Here is a 20508-nt window from a genome sequence, read left to right as displayed (position 1 = left end):
AGCAGCTCTCACAGCTCTCCGTTGCAGGAGGGGGATTTCGCAGGAGCTGGGAGCCCCAGGAAGCCCTTCTCCGCAGCCCCACCACCTCCCTCTGCAGCAGATGCACACGGCTCATACATGGCTCCGGCCCGGCCAGGGACCTACCAGGTGCATGTTTTTCAGTGCCTCCTCACTGGCCAGCTCCTGCTCCTTCAGCTCCATTTTCATGGAACGCATGTCCTTCCTCAGCTCCATCTCCTGGGCCCAGTGATCCTTCTGGGCCCGCTTCACGGACAGGGTGCCCTCCCCCTTCAGCTCGGTGAGGTTTTCTTGGTGTTCGTGCAACAAGTGCTTCACCTTCTGCTTGTAAACCTAAAGACAAGCTACAGACTGGGTGAGGGGCTTCTGCAGGAGACATGTGGACCTGGGATTTTTATCTGTGACGCGTCTGGGTTGCATCTCACCCAGCTTCTCCTCCTCTAGCCCTTCCCTCACCTCCTCAGAGCTGCCCAAGGCTCAGACAGAGCTTGGGGCACTCACAACATCTCCCAGCCTCCTGCCCTCCCACCTTCAGCTCCACTTGTTGCTGCTCCTCCGCCTCCTTCATCTCCCACTCCTTCTTCCGCAACTCTGCTTTCTGCTCCTCCAGCTGCCGGCGGGTCATCTCCCAGAAGCTGTGAAACTTGTCACGTTCCAGCTGGAAATAGTTGCGCTCTTCCCGTTCCCGGTCCAGCTCCTCCCGCAGACGCGCAACATGCTTCTCCAGCTGCAAAGCCAAGGGGAAGAGCCAGGGAGGGGAAAAAAGAGGCCTCAGACAGACACCTCCACAAGACACCCGTGGCAAGCCATGTCACAAACCTGGCAGGCCACAGTGGCCATCAATGGGATGGAGGCGCGCAGGAGAGAAGGGGACGGGCCCTGACACAGGGACATCTGGGGACTGTGGGGGTTGCCCAGGGCCTGACAGAACCCATCAGCCCCTGGAAAAGGAGTAACACCATTCCCAGGTGCCTAAATACTACTGATTTGTAGAATCAAATCATAGAATCGTTTAGGTTGGAAAAGACCTTGAATATCACTGAGTCCAACCGTTATCTCAACACTGCCAAGGCCACCACCAATCCATGTCCCTAAGCAGCACATCTGCGTGCCTTTTAAATATCTCTGGGGGTGGTGACTCCACTGCTTCTCTGGGCAGCCTGTTCCAATGCTTGAGAACCCTTTGGGTGAAGGTGGTTTCCTCTCACCCTACCACTTCTTACTTGGGAGAAGAGACCCACAACCTCTCTGCTCCAACCTCCTTTCGGGTAGTTGTAGAGAGCACTAAGATCTCCCCTCAGCCTCCTTTTCTCCAGCACAGGACTCGGGCTCCAGACCCTTCACCAGCGTCGTTGCTCTCCTTTGGGTGTGCTCCAGCACCTCAATGTTTTTCTTTCAGTGAGGGGCCCAAAAGTGAACACAGCACTGGAGGTGCGGCCTCACCAGTGCTGACTACAGGGGACGATCACTGCCCTAATTATCCTGGCTACTCTCTGAGACAATCCAGGATGCTGTAGGCCTTCTTGGCCACCTGGGCACGCTGCTTGCTCTGAGATGTGCAAGATCTTTCCCAAGGAGCAAGGTCCCCAGCCCAGGGCCATCTGCTCCTCTGTTGGTAGGACACTGGGCAAAACAAGGGGACTTGGAGCAACTGAGGGCGCCGCGAGCAAGAGCACAGCAGGCTGCCATCACAGAGCTCCCAGCTGAGCCATCAGCTGGCTGAGCAGGCTGCCGGAGTTATGGAGTCGGGGAGAAGACAGGGAGGGCACAGGGCTGGAGAGCAGAGTGGGCCGGACCAGCAGAAGGGAGGATGGGACGAGGGGGCTGCTCCTTCCAGGACCAGTGAGAATCCCTCACCAGCACAGCTGGCCATCAGGCAGGGAAATGATCCTCAGCTGCTTGTCTCTGTCACCCTCCGCCACCTGTCATTGCCGGAGCCAGGTGCTGAGCTGGGCTTCCTAAGCGGGACTGGTGTGGAAGATGAGGGCTCTCTCACCTGCTCCTTGCTCATCTCCTGCGGGGACAAAGCATCCACCACTGCTGGAGTTTTGCTTTCTTCCCCTTTTTTCCCGCCTTTCTTTTTGGGTGCCTAAGGAGAGAAAGCAAAACACACGAGGTGTGTGCATGGCTCAGGTGCTGGGAAGAAACTGTGCTGCTCAGAGCTCCCACAGCAGCCCAGGCCACCAAATGTCCCTGCTCTCATGGCTGGGACAGGGTGAGGAGGGGGACAGGGAGCCAGGGTCCGTGGAAGGGGCCTGGAAGCCCCTGACAGCCTCCAGCACAGCCACGGCTCATACCCAGCCACTGCTGGCCCAAAGCGAAGCCCAGAATGCCCGTACCCAAAAGAAGGGCTCGGGAGCAGCATCACAGGCCTGGGCATGGCGCTGAGGGGCTCCCTCCCCAGGGCTGGGCCCAGGACAAGCTCAGGCCCTGCTCTCACCATGGCTGCTGCCACTCACACTGTGGTCTCCAAGGCAATGGGAACGCGCATCTGGAGAGAGGTGTGAGGTGGTCGGACACGCCCGTTAGCAACGTGGGGCTGCACCGTGGCAACGGGGGTGGGGCCTAGTCCAGGCCCTGAACCAGGTCGCCACGCCAACAAAGGCAACAAGTGGTGCCGAAACCCGGGAAGTCGCCTGGACGGGTGAACGGCGGCCGGAGCGGCAGGACCAGCCCGGCGGGGAGGACGCTCCCGGACCAACAAGGAGGATGGAAGCCCTTGTGAAGGTCGTATCACAATTACATAAGCAGTGGGGTATTGATTGTAAGCCCAAAGATTTTACTGTCGCAGTTGCGAGGCTTTTACAAATTGGGGTCATTGACCAGCCGGTGGATATTCTCCACCCTGAAGTGTGGGATAAATGCACTAAAGCATTAGCCGAGGAGACGATGTCCTCGGGTAGCGGGAAAAACCTTAAGTCGTGGGGGAAAGTCGTACAGGCCCTGCAGAAGGCCTTACAAGAGCAGGAAACCTGGAGGGCGGCAAGGGACTGTTTGTTAGTCACTCCGAAATTGGGAGTCGGGGCAGCTACGCAGACTCCGCACCCCCCAAACGGCGGTGATTCCACGGAGTCCAAAAACTTACAAGAGGGCGACACGCCCCCTCTACCCCTGAACCCCTCGCCCCCTCAGTCCCCAAACCCTGACCCGATTACGGAGGCACAGAAGCGCGCACTGTCCTTCTGGGGTGGGTTAACTGAGGAAGCCAGGGGCGCTGAAGCCCGGGCGAGACCACCACCTTATGCGCCTCATAATGGCGCCGAACCCCGGGGGGAGGGCGGGGCGAAGATGTCCCCGGTGGGAACAAAGAAGAAGCGCTCGAGCTAAGAAGCGCACACAAAGGTGAAGGGCAGGAGGACAAGAAGGAGAAGAGTGGTGGGGGCGACCGGGGAGGGGAGGGGAGTGTGAGTGAAGCGCCGACAGCCAATCAGAGCGGCCCGCCGAGCAGAAGGCGGGGCGAACCAAAACGGAGGGACAAGCCAAGGGGGAGGGAACGGCCCGCCCACCAAGGAAGTAGGCGGCGCCCAACAAACAGGCATCAGAACCCGGAAGTAACCAGTCAGTCGAGTTCCGACTCCGGAACAGCCGCGAGCTGGGGCGAGCGGCTCGTAACCGATTCAGACTCAGAGGAGGAGGACACGAGGGTAAATAAAATTAAAAGCAAAAATATCCCCAGCCAAAATAAAAAGGAATCGCGAGGGGAAGGAGTTCCTCTCACGGATTGGAGGGAAATAAAGATTGCCTGTGCGGATTGGGTCCCAACAGCCACGCTGGCGTTCCCGGTCCGGGTGGCAGACGGGGGACAAAGGGTTTACTCGCCACACCGTGGTTAACCACCCTGGTATCTACCCTGGGAGGGCCAGTCACAATGATCGTGTTAGCATTGGTCTTCGGACCCTGTATATTAAACAGACTCGTGTCGTTTGTCAAGAGCCGATTAGAGACGGTTAACGTCATGTTAGTGGAACGCATGGAACACCGACAATTGCTTTAAGGTTCTGTTTGTTTAGAATTATCCCTAATCGTTCCCCATTTACCATCCGCCCAGCGTGCCTTACACTCGCTATCGCGAGATGATTACACAGTATTTTCACTCAGGTTTACTAACAGTATTAGGCTTGCCTTCGCTTTTACGCCTACTCACAAAGTGCCGTTAATCGATCTTTTTAAGGTAACAACTATTTTAAGATATATATATTCTTTACGATTGCTGTAAAACGTAGAACAAGAACAGAATATTTGAACTAACTTAACTATACGTTTAGTATGTTTTTATCCGAGATCACGGTGTACGTATTCTTGAACTGGATCCAAAGTGCGTCTTTGTAGTTGCGGTACGAATTTATTGTGTTCTGTCATTGTAGATTTCTTTGTTCCCTTGTAGTGGGACCCCGATGGCCCTGAATGGTATCCTTTACACCGCGATACCTCTTGTAAACCTGTGTTTGTTCCAGAGTGCAAGTAAGTGCTGCAATGAAAAGTTGTGAGCAGTGTTTAGCTGGAATTTCGAGTGTTCTAGGTGAGTAAAGAGAGGGTTGTGTATGTGTACGCTGGAAAGAGGAAGTCGGGCTGAGGGAAGAGAGGAAGTAGTCGCCCAGTCGGATTCTGGGGGAGTGGCAGCACCCCTCAAACTCTGGGGAAGGGGTGGTACAGCAACTGAGTTGCTGGACACGGAGTAAAGACAGGATCAGAGAATGAATCAGTAAATATGGGAGGAGGTCAGAGTGGAGGAACATTAAAGAAAAGCCCTTTAGGTTGTGTACTTGCTCACTGGAAAGATATCGTTGGGACTGGACGTACGGAAAGTAAGAAGACCTCTACCCAGCAGTGGCGGATCCATACGCCCTGCTGACTGTGATGACACCTGAACCACTTTGGCTTGCTGCTCCGGATTTGAAAGGACGCTTTTTTTCTTTTGCCTCCCTCTCCATGAGGCCAGTCAAAATCGTTTGCATTCGAATGGGAAAAGACTGTGATATTTTGATCAATTTAATTACGCATAGGGAGGGGGGAAATGTGGGTAGCTAGGGTCTGGCGACCGGAAGATATCGCGCTGTACGGAAAGATAGGGTCTCTCTCCTGATGACCAATAGCGGTCAGTTTGTGATGCAAGCAGACGGAAATAACGTTGTAAACCTAAGCTATATAAGGTCGTGTTACCCCTCAATAAACGCCATTTGCCGTCCACCACACTGGTGTCAGCGAGCTGATGGACCGAGCGGCCTGGGGTTGGTCGCCGTGCCGTTCCTGAACCAGGTCGCCACGCCAACAAAGGCAACAGGAGGTAGTAGAGAAAATGTTAAGCCCGGGAAGAGGGAGGGGTGGGGGGAGGTTATCTTGTTCCCTGTCTCATTCTCCTGCTAGTTTTAGAAATAAATGAGTGTTTTTCCCCAAGTCGAGTCTGTTTTGCCCGTAACGGTAACTTTAAGGATTTCTCCCTGTCCTTATCTCAAACCTCGAGCTGTTTTTCCTTATATTATCTCTCCCTATTCTCTCGGAGGGTGGGGGGAATGAGAGAGAGACTGCGTAGTCTGGTCCCGATCGGGGCTGAACTACTACACAGCCAAAGAGGGATTATGGTTTTTCATAGGTTGCAGTACATGCTTACAATCATTGTTAGCATTTTCAACAGCCAGTTGTAATAGCAACATCCCTCTTGCATCATCATTGTCGAACTGCTGCTCGAAAGTAGCTTGCAGACGATCTATGAAATCTGCATATGGCTCATTAGCTCCTTGCAGCACCTTAACAAAAGATTGAGGTCCTTCGCCTTTTGATGCTGGGATTTTTCTCACTGCCCTAAGAGCAATATGTCTAATTTGAGCATACGCTTCTCTCGGGAACTGTGCCTGCAGGAGCGAGTTACTATAAGCATTTTCTCCTGCCAGTTGTTCATATCCTATTGGAATCTGTTGATTTAAATTTTGTAATACTTTGCACAGTACATCCTTCTTTAAAATCATGGACTGTGTAGGTGTTAACACCATTTTCATTAACAATTTCCAATCATGTGGATCCAGAGTATACGACTCTGCTTTTGCCTCAAGTAAGGGTGTAGTAAAAGAAGAATGTATCCCTCCCTTCTTTACTGTCCGTCGCAGCTCCTTTATAGCATCATAACTGAGAGGCTGCGAAACCAGCTGCTGATTAGCTTGATACATAACTGGACAGGCTAAAACAGTTTGCCAGTCACCATTCTGCATTGCCTCTTTTTTACGCTCTTCCCAGATACCACACATTTCAACATTCACAGCTGCATGACTAACATTCACATTTCACGGAGGAGGGAACAGATCAGGTTTCTTTTCAAAGTCTTTTGAACCCACATTAAATACATCTACCTCCAGAGAGGTTTCGTTATTAGCAAGCGCAGTATCAGGAAAAGAATTGATAGGTGAAACCCGCGGCAAATCTGGCACGCGAGACTGTGGTGACGACAGCGACGGTAAAAGCGTGGAAGCAGGGTGTACAAGTGCAGGTTGCAGGGGAACAGGAATACAGCACGGAGTTTTCTGCCCCGACCCGCGGCACGGAGTTCTCTGTGCTAATCCCTCCCCCCAACCAGTTTCTGGGGAGATGCCATTGTTACAGGGGGACACGCTTACAGGTTGAGGGTCTGGTAATGGAGATGCCGACGCCTCAGGCAAAGAAGAATTAGTAGACTCTGTTGAAACATTGTCGAGGGTTAGCATGATTTGTACCCAAGTGGCTAAGTTTTTGCAAGCTTGGCTGCAAAAAGCTGCTGCAGCGATTTTTTGAAGGCTTGTGCCCACTTTCTCCCAAGCCTCTATTTGAAAAGTCCCGTCTGCAGGAAATTGCGGATGATTTTCACGAATCCACTCTAATAAAGTCATTAACTGTGGGCTGGTAACAGTCCTGCCCTGCGTTTTCAGCATTTTTCCCATTACATCAATGCTTTGCATCTCATCTGAGGATATTTTCCCTCCCATGATTCCCAGTTGCTCACCTGTATGCAAGTGATGAGCGCGCTTTCTGATGTGTGGATCCTCAATCCCGGTTTCTGGATTCCGGCCTCTGGTTCAACTGGGCTATGCCACCAGTGCAGGCTTTGTTCAAGCCTCTTCAGAGTTTCCGTCCTTGTTCCTTTTGAAGTTTAAGTGCGTCCCTGTTTGGGCGCCATCTGTGGCATATTGGTGGGACAGAGTAACGGGCAAGACAGCAAGTGAGCCCAAAAGGCCAAAGTTTATTTTTACAGCAGTGTTTTATACTCTTTACCTGGATGCTCTTTGTCTACGATCTCTATTCCTATAGGGCAACTATTAGCACGATCTCTACCACCCCACTATTTGTCCAATTTGCTTCACGCTTTTGATTGACGTTGTAGCATTGTTCTTCATCACGTACTTCTTCACACCGTTGCTTCTCAGCATGTACTCTCGCTTTGCCCATTGTGCTCAGGTCCTGTTTGCTTTGATACATTCACCCCTATTCCCATCCGCATTACTCACTTTGCTGCATTTGCTTACATCGATACACTTGCTCATATTCCCATCCACTACAGTCTCCCACAAATGGATCACACCAAGTGGGACCCTCTGCAGTGTATTTGAACAAAAAGCCTTTACAGATTCAGCTTTCGAATACATGTGCATTACTATTCTATAGAATGATTGGTTCCAGTCTCCTCGCCCGGCCCGTCAATTCCTACGCGCACTCAGTCCTGTTACTCCCCCCATTTCTTTTAAATCAGTGGTAGGAATGAAGTAGAGGGTTGGTGAGTCAGTGGTCGCAGGGACTGATGCTGGCATGACCTTTTCCCTCATTTCTCCAGTAGCTGTGTCACCAAAATCGGGAATCAAACTCCTGAACAGCAATATAGCATTAAGAAGCAGCATTCTTTGTTGCAGCGCTGGATGCACGGGGGATCCTTCCACCCAGCATACATGCCGGTCTGAAAATCTGGACAGAATCTATTTAGTGATTTCATACATCATCATTAATAATTCCCTGAACACTAATACATAATCATCAGTTTTCCTGGAAACCATTGTAATATTCCCCACCCACTTGTGCATGCTCAGTCTTTTGAGTCAAGGGTCTTCTGGTGGTCTTGGGGGTTGTCAGAGTGGGCCCTCCTCAAATTCTCTGGCGGAACCCTTCCTTAAAATCTCCATCCGTGGTCTTGGGAAGGTCGCGTTTTCCTTGATTTTCTGGCTCCAAAGTGATGGCTCAGGGCCTATCTTCACAGCTGGGGTTTGAGGCCTGCCTTTGTTCTACCACTCTTCTTAATCACCCCAGACATGCTGGGCTAACTGCTAACAAACGAGATGTTGTAGCAGTTCTGAGACTCCGTGTTCCCTCTAAGGGCACATAGATTTCATACAAAATTTACCCTATGTGACTACAGTGAGCCAAAGGCTCACTGGGCTCTGTTTATTGTCGCGGAGCACCAATGAGGCCCTGCACGGCACAGCGGGTCCCTTCGCGCCAGCTGGCGCCAGGAGGGCACAGCGATGAGTCCCGCAGGGCCCTGTCCCAGCACCTGCCCCAGCACGGGGCTCGCCAGTGGCTTAAAGCCCAGGTTGTCCACGGGGATCCCAAAGGCTCTCAGCTTGGCCTCCAACGTGTGCAGCATGTCATTGTGTGCCTGCAAGAGAAGCGTCCCATGCTCAGCCTGATACCGAGCTCCAGCCCAGCACCTCCCTGCCTTGCCATGGACGCTCTGCACCTCCCTGCATGGAGAGGACCCCAAAATGCCTTCCTTTGCAGGGGAAACCGCAGCCTGGGCTGGCTCCTGCCCAGGCCATGAAGCAGCTCAGCCGGCCTGCTGGAAGTTCCCTTCCATCCACTTGGTGCAAGGCTTGGAGTAGAAATTCCCATTTCCACCCCACCAAGCCACAGCCAGCACCCACCAGGCCCCAGCCCTGACCTGCAGGGCTCAGGGAAGCTTCATCCCCTTCCCTCACCTTGCAGACTTGGGCTAGCTGCAGCTGCAGCTGCCTGATGGTGGTGTTCTTCGAACTGACCAAGTCCTGCAAAGGGAGATGGTGCATCAGGCAACAGCTACACGGCCCTGGGGACACGGCGGCTGTGAGCAGTGTGACAGAGTGCACAGAGGAGCTGCTGCGCAGCGGCCGAGCTGGCAGCAGGACTTAGCTTGCAGTACAGCCTGACAGGTGGCCACCGCTCTATGTCCTTCCAGCCAGAACTGCCAGGGACAGCCAGCCCCAGGCAGAGGTGAGGGACATGGATGAGTGACATGGCAGCTTCAGCCACGGAGGACGAGGGCTTGCATGGCTCAGGGTCAGCTTTCACCATAAGGCAGCCTCTGCCCTCCAAGGCCAGCCCTCACCGGGCCCCACACAGTACCTCCAGCTTGCTGGAGACCAAGAAGAGGGCATCCGGGTCGAGGTTGGAGGCTGCAAAGGCCTCACTGAGCTCCACATCCTTTTTCTCCACCATGCTGAGGAGCCCTTTCAGCTTGCGCTCTAGGAGCAAGTTCTTGAAGCCCGTCTTCTGCTGCACCTCTTCTGTGGCTTGGGTGAACTTCTGATAGAGCTCATCTCGCTCCGCCTGCACCTGCTCCCAAAGACAGCGTGCCTTCACACCCGGGCTGGCGGCAACCCCGGGCCAGCACCAGACAGGTCTGGTGGCTTGGCCCTGCCTGCTCCAGCCACGGCCTGGCCATTCCCCATGGCACCTGCAGCCCACAGGAAGGCAGGTGCTGGAGCACAGCTTCTCTCCCTCCCTCCCTTCATGGCTGGCACTCCCTCAGCACCCACACTTCTGCTCTCGCCTCCCCTCCAGGCCCGAGACACCTCTGACAGCAGAATGGCTGGATGGGCACTGGTTTACACTTCAGAGGGGGCCCCACAGCACACAAGGGTCTCTCCTCTCCTCGCAGCTGGCAGGAGTCCCTGGCTCACAGCTGGTTAAGAAGTGTCCTAATTAGGACACAATTTCTCCACCACAGCTTATTTTGGAATGCAATTAATATGTTGCTGCCTTCATGATGGATCGATAACAAGGCCTCAGACCAGTCTTCCTGTTCCTGAGGATTTCTGCTAATTACAAACAAGCTCTCTTCTTGCCTCCAGAGATTTATCTTCGCTGGGAGGGGGAGAGGCTGAGTCTGGGAGAACTCAGACAATGGGACTCATCCCGAGCCACTCCCGCATGGCAAACAAGGGAAGCAACCCCCAAATGCCAGCAGAAGGAGGGAGCGAGCTCCCACCGGGGGTGCTGACCCATGACAATCCCTCGCCACAGCTCTGCTCCAGAACTGCTGCTGCAGCCAGTGGCTCCCTGGCTGGGAGGGGACTACCTGAGCGTGCGCGCTTGCTTAGCCAAGTACAAGGCCAGGCCTGTCTGCTGAGCTGAGTGGAAGATGCCAAAGCTGTGAGAAGCTTCACTGGAAGTAGCAGTTATCTCAGGGCTCTGGATCAGATCTTCTGAAAGCCCTTGGCTAAGCACAAACTCTCTGCTCAGTCCCCATGACCAGCCCTCTGCGGAGGGGCCAGGGTTTTGGAGAGGGAAGTGGGATGCCCAGACCCATCTGCAGCTCTCACCTTGCTGAACCTCTGCTTCAGGACCTCGTGTTCCCACTGAAGAGCCTTCAGTTCCTTCTGGGTGAGTTTCAGATGGGCTCTGATGTTCTGCGAGTGGGAAGGGGCAGTTAAAAAGCACAGGTTTCTCTGGGAGGTGTCGGGGACACGTTCGGGCAAGGCAGGAGAGTGACCAGCAAAGAGAAATGGGTGAGAAAAAAGAAGCAGTACCCGCACCAACACCCTTTCCTCTCTGCTGTGGAGGCGACTCTACTTTCTCGCTACCGGAGTGCCATTTGAGATCGTACAAGCACCCAGCGAAGCCCAAAGGAACTCGGAGGACTTTGCTCAGGGATCTGGCCAAGCCGAGTGGCAGAGGTCACTGCTGAGCGGCTGCCTCCAGGACAGAGCCAGGGCCACTGGGGAGAGGACAGGGCTGGCACTCACCCTCAGGGCCTCCTTGTCCTTGTCATAGTTGGCCAACTTCTTCTGCAGCTCAGACAGCTGCTCGCGGGCCTGCTGCAGGGGCTCCTTCAGCTGCTTGTTCTGGAGCAGCACACGTGCCTTCTCCTTTTCCAAGCGATTCCCTTTCTTCTTCATCTCCTCCATCTGCTCCTGTTCTTGGAAACACAAGTGCCAACTCCTGGGGGCTGCCCAGGTCCTCAGGGCTTCCCCAACCCTCCGGACACCCTCCTGCTGCTGGCCCAGCAAGACCCTGTGCTCAAGAGCTTCACTCCTGGAATGGTAGCAGACCCTCGGGAGAGTAGCAGCACCCACACGGCCGCCTGGGAACCGGCCAGACCTGGGTGAAATCCTCACAGGAGCGGTCCATTGCTGGAATGGTGACACTGCAGGCCAGGCAGGCTGAGGCAGGGGGGCAGGCAGTACCTTGAGCAAGTCTATGAGCGCCATGTTTTTGTCACGCATATCATTGTAGTAGTCCTTGATGTCACGGAAGGCTTTCTCGTGGTTCCTCATCAGCTCATCAATCTGGGTGTTCTTCCCCTCCTCCACTTTGTGGACCTCGGTCGTTCTACACAAGTCAAGCTCGTCCCGCAGCACTTCCATCTTGTTGGTGTACTTGGCCTTGATCTCTGGGGGAGCACACAGAGAGCTGAGTGAGGACCTCCTGGAGATCGCACGTAACATGCCCCAGTGCCATTAATAGGTGAGGTGCCAGAGTGGCGTGTGCCACTGTGGCATCACTGGAGTTCAAGACACTTGTTAGCAGTGTCACCACAGCTGCCACCAGTGTGCGGAGCAGCTACACTGGGACCACGGAGAGCAGAGCAACAGGCGCCCTGCCTGCACCCTCTGGAAACTTGGGGAAAACTGTCCAGAACTCGGGGAAAACAAGCCAGAACTGGAGGGAAACCCATCCCCCTTTCTGCTCGAGGCTCTGCCACGGAGCCCGGCAGCACAGCAGAGCTCGGAGAAGCCTCCCCTGGCACACTGACAAAGGGAGGTCACGCAGGAGCTACGCGCACGGACTCACCTTTCACCTGTCTCTCAAAGTTGTTGTGCAGCTGGGTGATCTCCTCCTCTTGTTTCTGTTAGGGAGAAGCTACATGTCAGAGACACATAATCAAATCCTCAGGCAGCTGCATCCTGAAGGATTCCCTCCTGCTCCCTGGGAAAGGCCCCTGCTGTGGTGCCAGTCCCACGTTATCTCTGCACACGGCAGCTCATGGGTTCTCCAGCAGCTCTCACAGCTCTCCGTTGCAGGAGGGGGATTTCGCAGGAGCTGGGAGCCCCAGGAAGCCCTTCTCCGCAGCCCCACCACCTCCCTCTGCAGCAGATGCACACGGCTCATACATGGCTCCGGCCCGGCCAGGGACCTACCAGGTGCATGTTTTTCAGTGCCTCCTCACTGGCCAGCTCCTGCTCCTTCAGCTCCATTTTCATGGAACGCATGTCCTTCCTCAGCTCCATCTCCTGGGCCCAGTGATCCTTCTGGGCCCGCTTCACGGACAGGGTGCCCTCCCCCTTCAGCTCGGTGAGGTTTTCTTGGTGTTCGTGCAACAAGTGCTTCACCTTCTGCTTGTAAACCTAAAGACAAGCTACAGACTGGGTGAGGGGCTTCTGCAGGAGACATGTGGACCTGGGATTTTTATCTGTGACGCGTCTGGGTTGCATCTCACCCAGCTTCTCCTCCTCTAGCCCTTCCCTCACCTCCTCAGAGCTGCCCAAGGCTCAGACAGAGCTTGGGGCACTCACAACATCTCCCAGCCTCCTGCCCTCCCACCTTCAGCTCCACTTGTTGCTGCTCCTCCGCCTCCTTCATCTCCCACTCCTTCTTCCGCAACTCTGCTTTCTGCTCCTCCAGCTGCCGGCGGGTCATCTCCCAGAAGCTGTGAAACTTGTCACGTTCCAGCTGGAAATAGTTGCGCTCTTCCCGTTCCCGGTCCAGCTCCTCCCGCAGACGCGCAACATGCTTCTCCAGCTGCAAAGCCAAGGGGAAGAGCCAGGGAGGGGAAAAAAGAGGCCTCAGACAGACACCTCCACAAGACACCCGTGGCAAGCCATGTCACAAACCTGGCAGGCCACAGTGGCCATCAATGGGATGGAGGCGCGCAGGAGAGAAGGGGACGGGCCCTGACACAGGGACATCTGGGGACTGTGGGGGTTGCCCAGGGCCTGACAGAACCCATCAGCCCCTGGAAAAGGAGTAACACCATTCCCAGGTGCCTAAATACTACTGATTTGTAGAATCAAATCATAGAATCGTTTAGGTTGGAAAAGACCTTGAATATCACTGAGTCCAACCGTTATCTCAACACTGCCAAGGCCACCACCAATCCATGTCCCTAAGCAGCACATCTGCGTGCCTTTTAAATATCTCTGGGGGTGGTGACTCCACTGCTTCTCTGGGCAGCCTGTTCCAATGCTTGAGAACCCTTTGGGTGAAGGTGGTTTCCTCTCACCCTACCACTTCTTACTTGGGAGAAGAGACCCACAACCTCTCTGCTCCAACCTCCTTTCGGGTAGTTGTAGAGAGCACTAAGATCTCCCCTCAGCCTCCTTTTCTCCAGCACAGGACTCGGGCTCCAGACCCTTCACCAGCGTCGTTGCTCTCCTTTGGGTGTGCTCCAGCACCTCAATGTTTTTCTTTCAGTGAGGGGCCCAAAAGTGAACACAGCACTGGAGGTGCGGCCTCACCAGTGCTGACTACAGGGGACGATCACTGCCCTAATTATCCTGGCTACTCTCTGAGACAATCCAGGATGCTGTAGGCCTTCTTGGCCACCTGGGCATGCTGCTTGCTCTGAGATGTGCAAGATCTTTCCCAAGGAGCAAGGTCCCCAGCCCAGGGCCATCTGCTCCTCTGTTGGTAGGACACTGGGCAAAACAAGGGGACTTGGAGCAACTGAGGGCGCCGCGAGCAAGAGCACAGCAGGCTGCCATCACAGAGCTCCCAGCTGAGCCATCAGCTGGCTGAGCAGGCTGCCGGAGTTATGGAGTCGGGGAGAAGACAGGGAGGGCACAGGGCTGGAGAGCAGAGTGGGCCGGACCAGCAGAAGGGAGGATGGGACGAGGGGGCTGCTCCTTCCAGGACCAGTGAGAATCCCTCACCAGCACAGCTGGCCATCAGGCAGGGAAATGATCCTCAGCTGCTTGTCTCTGTCACCCTCCGCCACCTGTCATTGCCGGAGCCAGGTGCTGAGCTGGGCTTCCTAAGCGGGACTGGTGTGGAAGATGAGGGCTCTCTCACCTGCTCCTTGCTCATCTCCTGCGGGGACAAAGCATCCACCACTGCTGGAGTTTTGCTTTCTTCCCCTTTTTTCCCGCCTTTCTTTTTGGGTGCCTAAGGAGAGAAAGCAAAACACACGAGGTGTGTGCATGGCTCAGGTGCTGGGAAGAAACTGTGCTGCTCAGAGCTCCCACAGCAGCCCAGGCCACCAAATGTCCCTGCTCTCATGGCTGGGACAGGGTGAGGAGGGGGACAGGGAGCCAGGGTCCGTGGAAGGGGCCTGGAAGCCCCTGACAGCCTCCAGCACAGCCACGGCTCATACCCAGCCACTGCTGGCCCAAAGCGAAGCCCAGAATGCCCGTACCCAAAAGAAGGGCTCGGGAGCAGCATCACAGGCCTGGGCATGGCGCTGAGGGGCTCCCTCCCCAGGGCTGGGCCCAGGACAAGCTCAGGCCCTGCTCTCACCATGGCTGCTGCCACTCACACTGTGGTCTCCAAGGCAATGGGAACGCGCATCTGGAGAGAGGTGTGAGGTGGTCGGACACGCCCGTTAGCAACGTGGGGCTGCACCGTGGCAACGGGGGTGGGGCCTAGTCCAGGCCCTGAACCAGGTCGCCACGCCAACAAAGGCAACAAGTGGTGCCGAAACCCGGGAAGTCGCCTGGACGGGTGAACGGCGGCCGGAGCGGCAGGACCAGCCCGGCGGGGAGGACGCTCCCGGACCAACAAGGAGGATGGAAGCCCTTGTGAAGGTCGTATCACAATTACATAAGCAGTGGGGTATTGATTGTAAGCCCAAAGATTTTACTGTCGCAGTTGCGAGGCTTTTACAAATTGGGGTCATTGACCAGCCGGTGGATATTCTCCACCCTGAAGTGTGGGATAAATGCACTAAAGCATTAGCCGAGGAGACGATGTCCTCGGGTAGCGGGAAAAACCTTAAGTCGTGGGGGAAAGTCGTACAGGCCCTGCAGAAGGCCTTACAAGAGCAGGAAACCTGGAGGGCGGCAAGGGACTGTTTGTTAGTCACTCCGAAATTGGGAGTCGGGGCAGCTACGCAGACTCCGCACCCCCCAAACGGCGGTGATTCCACGGAGTCCAAAAACTTACAAGAGGGCGACACGCCCCCTCTACCCCTGAACCCCTCGCCCCCTCAGTCCCCAAACCCTGACCCGATTACGGAGGCACAGAAGCGCGCACTGTCCTTCTGGGGTGGGTTAACTGAGGAAGCCAGGGGCGCTGAAGCCCGGGCGAGACCACCACCTTATGCGCCTCATAATGGCGCCGAACCCCGGGGGGAGGGCGGGGCGAAGATGTCCCCGGTGGGAACAAAGAAGAAGCGCTCGAGCTAAGAAGCGCACACAAAGGTGAAGGGCAGGAGGACAAGAAGGAGAAGAGTGGTGGGGGCGACCGGGGAGGGGAGGGGAGTGTGAGTGAAGCGCCGACAGCCAATCAGAGCGGCCCGCCGAGCAGAAGGCGGGGCGAACCAAAACGGAGGGACAAGCCAAGGGGGAGGGAACGGCCCGCCCACCAAGGAAGTAGGCGGCGCCCAACAAACAGGCATCAGAACCCGGAAGTAACCAGTCAGTCGAGTTCCGACTCCGGAACAGCCGCGAGCTGGGGCGAGCGGCTCGTAACCGATTCAGACTCAGAGGAGGAGGACACGAGGGTAAATAAAATTAAAAGCAAAAATATCCCCAGCCAAAATAAAAAGGAATCGCGAGGGGAAGGAGTTCCTCTCACGGATTGGAGGGAAATAAAGATTGCCTGTGCGGATTGGGTCCCAACAGCCACGCTGGCGTTCCCGGTCCGGGTGGCAGACGGGGGACAAAGGGTTTACTCGCCACACCGTGGTTAACCACCCTGGTATCTACCCTGGGAGGGCCAGTCACAATGATCGTGTTAGCATTGGTCTTCGGACCCTGTATATTAAACAGACTCGTGTCGTTTGTCAAGAGCCGATTAGAGACGGTTAACGTCATGTTAGTGGAACGCATGGAACACCGACAATTGCTTTAAGGTTCTGTTTGTTTAGAATTATCCCTAATCGTTCCCCATTTACCATCCGCCCAGCGTGCCTTACACTCGCTATCGCGAGATGATTACACAGTATTTTCACTCAGGTTTACTAACAGTATTAGGCTTGCCTTCGCTTTTACGCCTACTCACAAAGTGCCGTTAATCGATCTTTTTAAGGTAACAACTATTTTAAGATATATATATTCTTTACGATTGCTGTAAAACGTAGAACAAGAACAGAATATTTGAACTAACTTAACTATACGTTTAGTATGTTTTTATCCGAGATCACGGTGTACGTATTCTTGAACTGGATCCAAAGTGCGTCTTTGTAGTTGCGGTACCAATTTATTGTGTTCTGTCATTGTAGATTTCTTTGTTCCCTTGTAGTGGGACCCCGATGGCCCTGAATGGTATCCTTTACACCGCGATACCTCTTGTAAACCTGTGTTTGTTCCAGAGTGCAAGTAAGTGCTGCAATGAAAAGTTGTGAGCAGTGTTTAGCTGGAATTTCGAGTGTTCTAGGTGAGTAAAGAGAGGGTTGTGTATGTGTACGCTGGAAAGAGGAAGTCGGGCTGAGGGAAGAGAGGAAGTAGTCGCCCAGTCGGATTCTGGGGGAGTGGCAGCACCCCTCAAACTCTGGGGAAGGGGTGGTACAGCAACTGAGTTGCTGGACACGGAGTAAAGACAGGATCAGAGAATGAATCAGTAAATATGGGAGGAGGTCAGAGTGGAGGAACATTAAAGAAAAGCCCTTTAGGTTGTGTACTTGCTCACTGGAAAGATATCGTTGGGACTGGACGTACGGAAAGTAAGAAGACCTCTACCCAGCAGTGGCGGATCCATACGCCCTGCTGACTGTGATGACACCTGAACCACTTTGGCTTGCTGCTCCGGATTTGAAAGGACGCTTTTTTTCTTTTGCCTCCCTCTCCATGAGGCCAGTCAAAATCGTTTGCATTCGAATGGGAAAAGACTGTGATATTTTGATCAATTTAATTACGCATAGGGAGGGGGGAAATGTGGGTAGCTAGGGTCTGGCGACCGGAAGATATCGCGCTGTACAGAAAGATAGGGTCTCTCTCCTGATGACCAATAGCGGTCAGTTTGTGATGCAAGCAGACGGAAATAACGTTGTAAACCTAAGCTATATAAGGTCGTGTTACCCCTCAATAAACGCCATTTGCCGTCCACCACACTGGTGTCAGCGAGCTGATGGACCGAGCGGCCTGGGGTTGGTCGCCGTGCCGTTCCTGAACCAGGTCGCCACGCCAACAAAGGCAACAGGAGGTAGTAGAGAAAATGTTAAGCCCGGGAAGAGGGAGGGGTGGGGGGAGGTTATCTTGTTCCCTGTCTCATTCTCCTGCTAGTTTTAGAAATAAATGAGTGTTTTTCCCCAAGTCGAGTCTGTTTTGCCCGTAACGGTAACTTTAAGGATTTCTCCCTGTCCTTATCTCAAACCTCGAGCTGTTTTTCCTTATATTATCTCTCCCTATTCTCTCGGAGGGTGGGGGGAATGAGAGAGAGACTGCGTAGTCTGGTCCCGATCGGGGCTGAACTACTACACAGCCAAAGAGGGATTATGGTTTTTCATAGGTTGCAGTACATGCTTACAATCATTGTTAGCATTTTCAACAGCCAGTTGTAATAGCAACATCCCTCTTGCATCATCATTGTCGAACTGCTGCTCGAAAGTAGCTTGCAGACGATCTATGAAATCTGCATATGGCTCATTAGCTCCTTGCAGCACCTTAACAAAAGATTGAGGTCCTTCGCCTTTTGATGCTGGGATTTTTCTCACTGCCCTAAGAGCAATATGTCTAATTTGAGCATACGCTTCTCTCGGGAACTGTGCCTGCAGGAGCGAGTTACTATAAGCATTTTCTCCTGCCAGTTGTTCATATCCTGTTGGAATCTGTTGATTTAAATTTTGTAATACTTTGCACAGTCCATCCTTCTTTAAAATCATGGACTGTGTAGGTGTTAACACCATTTTCATTAACAATTTCCAATCATGTGGATCCAGAGTATACGACTCTGCTTTTGCCTCAAGTAAGGGTGTAGTAAAAGAAGAATGTATCCCTCCCTTCTTTACTGTCCGTCGCAGCTCCTTTATAGCATCATAACTGAGAGGCTGCGAAACCAGCTGCTGATTAGCTTGATACATAACTGGACAGGCTAAAACAGTTTGCCAGTCACCATTCTGCATTGCCTCTTTTTTACGCTCTTCCCAGATACCACACATTTCAACATTCACAGCTGCATGACTAACATTCACATTTCACGGAGGAGGGAACAGATCAGGTTTCTTTTCAAAGTCTTTTGAACCCACATTAAATACATCTACCTCCAGAGAGGTTTCGTTATTAGCAAGCGCAGTATCAGGAAAAGAATTGATAGGTGAAACCCGAGGCAAATCTGGCACGCGAGACTGTGGTGACGACAGCGACGGTAAAAGCGTGGAAGCAGGGTGTACAAGTGCAGGTTGCAGGGGAACAGGAATACAGCACGGAGTTTTCTGCCCCGACCCGCGGCACGGAGTTCTCTGTGCTAATCCCTCCCCCCAACCAGTTTCTGGGGAGATGCCATTGTTACAGGGGGACACGCTTACAGGTTGAGGGTCTGGTAATGGAGATGCCGACGCCTCAGGCAAAGAAGAATTAGTAGACTCTGTTGAAACATTGTCGAGGGTTAGCATGATTTGTACCCAAGTGGCTAAGTTTTTGCAAGCTTGGCTGCAAAAAGCTGCTGCAGCGATTTTTTGAAGGCTTGTGCCCACTTTCTCCCAAGCCTCTATTTGAAAAGTCCCGTCTGCAGGAAATTGCGGATGATTTTCACGAATCCACTCTAATAAAGTCATTAACTGTGGGCTGGTAACAGTCCTGCCCTGCGTTTTCAGCATTTTTCCCATTACATCAATGCTTTGCATCTCATCTGAGGATATTTTCCCTCCCATGATTCCCAGTTGCTCACCTGTATGCAAGTGATGAGCGCGCTTTCTGATGTGTGGATCCTCAATCCCGGTTTCTGGATTCCGGCCTCTGGTTCAACTGGGCTATGCCACCAGTGCAGGCTTTGTTCAAGCCTCTTCAGAGTTTCCGTCCTTGTTCCTTTTGAAGTTTAAGTGCGTCCCTGTTTGGGCGCCATCTGTGGCATATTGGTGGGACAGAGTAACGGGCAAGACAGCAAGTGAGCCCAAAAGGCCAAAGTTTATTTTTACAGCAGTGTTTTATACTCTTTACCTGGATGCTCTTTGTCTACGATCTCTATTCCTATAGGGCAACTATTAGCACGATCTCTACCACCCCACTATTTGTCCAATTTGCTTCACGCTTTTGATTGACGTTGTAGCATTGTTCTTCATCACGTACTTCTTCACACCGTTGCTTCTCAGCATGTACTCTCGCTTTGCCCATTGTGCTCAGGTCCTGTTTGCTTTGATACATTCACCCCTATTCCCATCCGCATTACTCACTTTGCTGCATTTGCTTACATCGATACACTTGCTCATATTCCCATCCACTACAGTCTCCCACAAATGGATCACACCAAGTGGGACCCTCTGCAGTGTATTTGAACAAAAAGCCTTTACAGATTCAGCTTTCGAATACATGTGCATTACTATTCTATAGAATGATTGGTTCCAGTCTCCTCGCCCGGCCCGTCAATTCCTACGCGCACTCAGTCCTGTTACTCCCCCCATTTCTTTTAAATCAGTGGTAGGAATGAAGTAGAGGGTTGGTGAGTCAGTGGTCGCAGGGACTGATGCTGGCATGACCTTTTCCCTCATTTCTCCAGTAGCTGTGTCACCAAAATCGGGAATCAAACTCCTGAACAGCAATATAGCATTAAGAAGCAGCATTCTTTGTTGCAGCGCTGGATGCACGGGGGATCCTTCCCCCCAGCATACATGCCGGTCTGAAAATCTGGACAGAATCTATTTAGTGATTTCATACATCATCATTAATAATTCCCTGAACACTAATACATAATCATCAGTTTTCCTGGAAACCATTGTAATATTCCCCACCCACTTGTGCATGCTCAGTCTTTTGAGTCAAGGGTCTTCTGGTGGTCTTGGGGGTTGTCAGAGTGGGCCCTCCTCAAATTCTCTGGCGGAACCCTTCCTTAAAATCTCCATCCGTGGTCTTGGGAAGGTCGCGTTTTCCTTGATTTTCTGGCTCCAAAGTGATGGCTCAGGGCCTATCTTCACAGCTGGGGTTTGAGGCCTGCCTTTGTTCTACCACTCTTCTTAATCACCCCAGACATGCTGGG

The 20508-nt window shown here is 53.2% G+C and overlaps 1 protein-coding gene across 1 annotated transcript; it reads right to left on the bottom strand.

The window, feature by feature from the left end:
• Positions 1-8287: 8287 nt before the first annotated feature.
• On the bottom strand, positions 8288-14619 carry LOC147596487 (dynein regulatory complex subunit 4-like). The gene is made up of 10 exons (XM_086771441.1): positions 14608-14619; positions 14236-14328; positions 12835-12966; positions 12019-12073; positions 11412-11617; positions 10548-10634; positions 9349-9558; positions 8946-9011; positions 8451-8626; positions 8288-8339 (listed from the first exon to the last, which is right to left on the bottom strand). The coding sequence occupies exons 1-10, from the start codon at positions 14617-14619 to the stop codon at positions 8288-8290; spliced, it is 1089 nt and encodes a 362-aa protein (XP_086627567.1).
• Positions 14620-20508: the final 5889 nt, after the last annotated feature.

This window comes from Chlamydotis macqueenii, chromosome Z (genome assembly GCF_036417535.1).
Source record: "Chlamydotis macqueenii isolate bChlMac1 chromosome Z, bChlMac1.mat, whole genome shotgun sequence".
Taxonomy (NCBI): Eukaryota; Metazoa; Chordata; class Aves; order Otidiformes; family Otididae; genus Chlamydotis; species Chlamydotis macqueenii.
The sequence above is the reverse complement of the archived record's forward strand: the minus strand, read 5'-3'. Positions and strand labels throughout refer to the sequence as shown.